The 5738-nt window shown below is 29.4% G+C and overlaps 1 protein-coding gene across 6 annotated transcripts; it reads left to right on the top strand.

The window, feature by feature from the left end:
• Positions 1 to 5671, top strand: LOC107275202. Of its 6 annotated transcripts, none has more exons than XM_015729343.1 (15): positions 1 to 38; positions 135 to 221; positions 353 to 531; positions 602 to 757; positions 837 to 1008; positions 1077 to 1201; positions 1403 to 1523; positions 1597 to 1696; positions 2187 to 2332; positions 2416 to 2463; positions 2577 to 3023; positions 3194 to 3319; positions 3998 to 4145; positions 4225 to 4410; positions 4555 to 5671. In XM_015729343.1, the coding sequence occupies exons 3-15, from the start codon at positions 422 to 424 to the stop codon at positions 5604 to 5606; spliced, it is 2937 nt and encodes a 978-aa protein (XP_015584829.1). In that variant the 5' UTR covers positions 1 to 38; positions 135 to 221; positions 353 to 421; the 3' UTR covers positions 5607 to 5671. The 6 variants fall into 6 exon arrangements, with proteins under 6 accessions (XP_015584829.1, XP_015584661.1, XP_015585000.1 ...); XM_015729175.1 differs by having other exon boundaries at positions 4210 to 4410; XM_015729514.2 differs by having other exon boundaries at positions 4210 to 4410; positions 4472 to 4556.
• The last annotated feature ends 67 nt before the right edge of the window (positions 5672 to 5738 follow it).

Genomic DNA, 5738 nt, shown 5'->3' with positions numbered 1-5738 from the left:
GAATATTGTTGTAATGTTTTCGAAATATAGTGTGCTGTGTGGGTAGTTTTCTTTTAAAAATATCGCTGTAATTTCCAAAATGATCAGCCATCGTGTCTGCTTATAATTTTATTTTTTATTTCCTGTCTCTATAGATTCCCATTGAAATACACGAGCAACAAAATGATTACACCATATTGACAAATACGAATAATGGAAGTAAGGAGACAAAGCGATTGAATGTACGTATAAAATAGAAGCCCATTAAATCAAATACATCTATAAAAATGGTGTGCGATTGCAAATTTATGCAAAAATTATGTATCAAGATATTATGAGATGCTGGATGATCTCTTATTATACTTTTATGTAGATTGGAAAAGATGTGATCTATCATATAGAATCATGTTGGAAACTGCAAAGTGGCATTCACAAGCATAACATGAAGTTTTATCAAAGTATTAAACAAATTAAGGAAATCTTAAATATTCATGGAGATCTGCCAGTATCATCTAATATTAATCTGGAAGGAATGAAAGAAAATGAATTACCGTACGATTCCATATCAAACTCTATGGGGACAGTTTTGTCCTGATAAGCAATCATCATTCATTGATTTTAGGTCTTCTTTTCATGCAAAACAGTCTGAGGAAAGACTGCCATCAGAAAAATATGAAATACAAAACTACATTTTTGATTGGAATGCAATACCTGAAGTATTTTCTAATAAAGAGAATGAAAGAAGAAAATTAAGAGAAATAAATAGAAATATTGAAAAGTTAGTTTAAACTTAGTTATATTTATTTCCAATGATCGTATACATGTAAATATTCTAAGATATATAAATATAATTATAGAGAAACACAAACTTATAAAACAATACTGAAATTATTAACCAGAGGAGCAAATCCAAATTATCCTACAGCACCATATCCCGTATTAATAATGGCAATATTCAGTAAGTCCACGAATTTAGTACAGCAATTATTACTGTACGGGGCAGATCCAAATGTAACTCTTAGCAAACAGGTAACAAAATAAGTTTTATAATCTTCTGTCTCGTAAGCAGATAAATTTAATCGACCATTTTTACATAGGAATATTCTTTAGCGCCGTTACATATTTTGGCTGTAATTGAACCAAGTTTCGATAATTCTATAATAGCCAAGTCTTTAATACATGCCAATGCCGATGTTAACCTTAGGACTGACTCCACGTATCGGTAAGATTTTATAAAAAATGTACCTATCCTAAGTATTATAAATATTGTTGGTATAATATATACTACAATACATAGTTCCTGCTTCAAATACTTAAATACATATTTTAGTTTTCTATGTAACGGTTATATTGGCATAGCATTAAAATATAAGTCAAATTGAAACATAATTTCATTTATTATTATATATTTTTTCCAATACAGTCCAGATGTGAAAGCTCGTGTGTCAGAAAGTCGATCAACGGAATTTCTTGATGACAGTCAAGGTTTTACAGCTCTACATCTCTTAGCTCTTAGATCGGATTATAAGACAGATAAAAATCAAGTAAACTTTTAGTACCATCCTCGACATGTAGAATACTTATGACTTATGTTAATACCATTTCTTGCTCTTAAAGTTTTTGACACAATTGGTATGCGCCCTGCTTTGCAATGGGAGTAACAAAAGTTACCAATTTTATCAAGGACACAGTGCTCTTTCGTTGGCAATTGTAGAAGGTAAATAATTCATGATAACCTGATAAGATATTGAAACTGATCGGTCCATATCAATGCGTGTACTGGTATAACTAAATCTGTAGAAAAATATATTGCTACTATACATTATAGAAATCTTTATAATGTATTACAAGTACTACAACTATGATGATATTAATAATATAACTTAACAATATAAACTTTTCTTGTTCTGTATCTGACAAAGATGCAACGCGCGATGTTTGCATCACTTCTAGTAAATTTTGAAGCACACTCTATCTCGGCAAATATAAAATAATAGTAACTCATAGGTAATGATAAAATTTCCTATTAAAAAATGTAATATTTATAAAATACCTGATTTATGTGACTATTATACATATATGTATAATCAATGTGTAACCTTTACTTTGTATTTGTTTGAATATTGCAACATTATTAATTTTCTTTTTTTTTCGTTGATACAGATTCGTAAAATGCATTTCCATAATGATTCTTTTTTTTAATACAGAGAACATAGATGCAATGAAATTACTTCTGCAAACTGGTCAAATTAATGTCAACGAACAATTGGGATATGATGTAGGTAGTTGTATGCTGATGATGGTGTCTTGCCGGTTGCAAGAGAAACTGTCTGCTTCATTCATAGAAAAATCGGTAAAAATATAATGCAACATATAACAACAGTCCAATAATGCGCAATAACTCAACATGTAAAGCATATTGCTCTTTATATGCAGATTCCGTTGTTAATGAACTTCGGCGGTTGTCCTCTCACTCGGTGCAAGGTATGGAAGTAATCTCCAATCTCATGTTCTTTTTCGCCTCTCTTTGTTAAACACTTTTTCGAGTTTGCTTCGAAGGAGAAGTGGAATACATAATATTCCTAAATAATTTATAGATAATAAGCCGAGATTATAACCAATTAGAGTATGCAAGAGAAGAATTACATTCTTTGATACATAAATCATCGGAAAACGTCAGTGATATCAAAATGGATAGTAAATTGAAGGAACATGAAGAAAAAAAATCTGTTAGGGCAATATATAAATATTTCGTAGAAATTATAACTTTTTTAGAGAATGCCGCCAGAAATTTAATGAAACGGCGAATTTGTGGAAAGATTGTTAGAAAAATGGTTAACTCTTATTCATATTCTGAGATCGATCTAATCAGAACTAAATCACATTTGGATGATAAATTAATGAAATTTGCATCAGCATGGATGAACGCTACGGAGTTGGCATTTACTATGAGCATTATGAAATATGGTCATGAAGACATTAAGAAAGTATTAATTGCATATCTAGGATCAAAATTACGGAGAATATCAACATCAAATAACATAGTAATGTATACAATTTCACTTATATTCAAATGCAATTGTGTCTATAATCATTATTCAATGTACTGTTACGTTACTAAGAATCTTACTGTTACGTTAGTTAAAATGATGTTTCTGAAATATTACAGCCTTGACGTAAACGACGCAATGACATTTACATTTTTTAATTGTAGATTGCTGCTAATGCTCAAAAGATTATTTCAGGAATTTCTGATAACAATAGACCTGTAATAACCAATGATGAATGTACACAATATTCTGAAAGGCACGTTATTCATCCGCCCGAAACTGATCCTGATGTAAGTTCTTTATCTATTAATAGCGATTAGATCAATTGCACTTTAAATGATCGTTTATCTTGAAAACAGCACGCATAACTTAATTTCTTCACGTGACACTATTAAGTGAGATATTTGAGTTATGTATCAATAACAACACGAATTTTATAAAAACAATCCCTGATATTGTTAGACATATAATATACATATTGAATTCAATTTATAGTACGATATTCGGGAGAGTAAAAACAGCATTAGAAAAAGAGCGAGAAACTTTAGGATACTTGAAGTATGCTAGTTAAAAATATATAATATATTATTGCGTAATTTCATTGAGCGATTCAATATAAATAATGTACTGATCAGCTGGATGGTGGTTAGACATCAATATTTTGAAAAAATATGATGTTATAGTTTATTGTTAGAATTCTAATGGCAATTATTAATAAATGATTGAAGGAAATTATACTGAGTTCGACTTTATTGAATTCGTTTTGATTTTGACGTGCTTTGAAGGTAGTGAAAAATTAACCGAATCTATTTCGTGATACTCAATGACATCTGAATATCTTGATATATGTGCTGTTATTGTTTCGAAACAACATGCAATTAGTACTTGAATTACTGATTACATGCTTTAACGGAATTTACAAATATATGTTCTGTATTACTCATGCTCACTGTTTCTGCACTACCTAGGTGAAGAAATTCATGGTTTGCTTTGAATGCTTTATGATGCACAATAAAGTCTTAATTTGGTGTCCGATATGCAGATTGGTTCTTTTTTGTTCTCAAACTTGTAACATTAACAATATAAGACGATCGCAGAATCCTCACACATGTAAAGGTAAATAATATTATTAATGAGAAAATACAATTGATATTCATATTATTTCAATGTATAACGGCAGCGTTTTACAATGAAGAATTAGAAAATCTTGAAAGAATAGCAAACTCAATTGGAGTACATCCAAGAGAATTTCTGCGCAATTATATGCTCAAATCTGACAATGAAGGAAGTATTAAAAATGTGTATAAGTATAATAGAAGCATGCAAAAGAAAAATAATAGCCCTAAAAAGTGGAAGCCACATGAATTTTCAATAATGCCAGGTAGAGATTACATTTTTTTAAAAGAAATAACATATACTACATATAATCCCTTATGTCATAGAAGTAAACAATACTGAAATGCTTTTGAGAGAAAAATTATGCACATATAGTGTGTTAGAATAAAAATTCTTCTTTTACATTTAGAATGGAAAAAGATTATGCTAAATGTGTGCAAGATTCATAAAGTAAATGTTAAGAATAAAGTAAAAGATATGGAATTGCGTAATTATGATGAGGTCAAAGCAAGTGAGGAAGATAATTTGCCAATTTTTACTAATAAAAAACATTACCTTGACATACCGAATTATTACTACATGAACTTGGAGAGCAATATAAGTCAAATAAATAAAATAGCAAACCAAGCGTCATCATTGAAATCGCCTGTATTCGATGTAAAACGTGGTAAAAAACAATTTATAAAAGGTTTGAATGATAACTGGAAACATTATGCAGATTACTATAATGATGAAGAAAGAATGCGCGAGAGGGAGAAAAGATATTACGTAATGAGTCACAGAACACAACGCACTAGCATAGAATGTAAAACTCGAGAAAAGTTAAACATTTTTGATATCTCCATAAAGAAAGCACAACAAACAGATGATACTTATAAACATAACGAGAAATTAGGTGATGATGAAGAAAAAATAGCACGAGAAATGTATAAATTGAAAAATATTCAAGATAATAAAGTGTCATGTATTAATAAGAATCGCAAATCGCCATTGGGAAAATTAGTAAATTTAAAGAATGAAAATATGTTAGATAAAGGAAAAAGAAAAAGTGCGATAAGTCAGAATAATAAGTATTCTAAAGTGGAAGAGAAACATGCCCACAGCAGATTGAAAAAAGAAATGATCTCTGATAAAAATCGATATATTCGTACCACTGTTATTACTTATGAATTGAAAAAAACAAACCAGCAGAAAAAACAATTTTTTAGTCGTAATAAAAAAGAAAGACAATTGCTGCAAAATGAAAAAAGATTAAATAGCATTAAAAAATACAAAATTAATCCGAATAATGCTTTTAATATGTCTGCAGTATGGTTACTGGATTGTGACAAATTTGCGAAGGAATTAAATTCGAAAACTTTCACACTATCTTACATAGCATTCTCAAATGGTGACATTTATTATAGTAATAAACAAATAGATCAAGACACTAAAGCTATAGATAATTACAGTTTACTGTAATAATCGGTTGTGAATAGAATTCATTAATAAATAGAATTGATTAATAAATCGAACAATTAAATTTACTGATCGCAATATATTAATTCCCAGCAAACACTGCAACATAATATAAATGTAACAGTAGCATAACGC

This window comes from Cephus cinctus, unplaced genomic scaffold, assembly GCF_000341935.2.
Source record: "Cephus cinctus unplaced genomic scaffold, Ccin1 Ccin1_contig_4041901, whole genome shotgun sequence".
Classification (NCBI taxonomy): domain Eukaryota; kingdom Metazoa; phylum Arthropoda; class Insecta; order Hymenoptera; family Cephidae; genus Cephus; species Cephus cinctus.
Note: the sequence above shows the minus strand (reverse complement) of the source record. Positions and strands in the feature narration are given on the sequence as shown.

Coding starts and splice junctions, on each gene's coding strand:
- LOC107275202 (XM_015729175.1), top strand. CDS start 422: ATGAAGTTTTATCAAAGTATTAAACAAATTAAGGAAATCTTAAATATT. Junction 2,464..2,576: donor GTCCTCTCACTCGGTGCAAG/GTATGGAAGTAA, acceptor AATAATTTATAG/ATAATAAGCCGAGATTATAA. Junction 3,024..3,193: donor TATCAACATCAAATAACATA/GTAATGTATACA, acceptor TTTTAATTGTAG/ATTGCTGCTAATGCTCAAAA.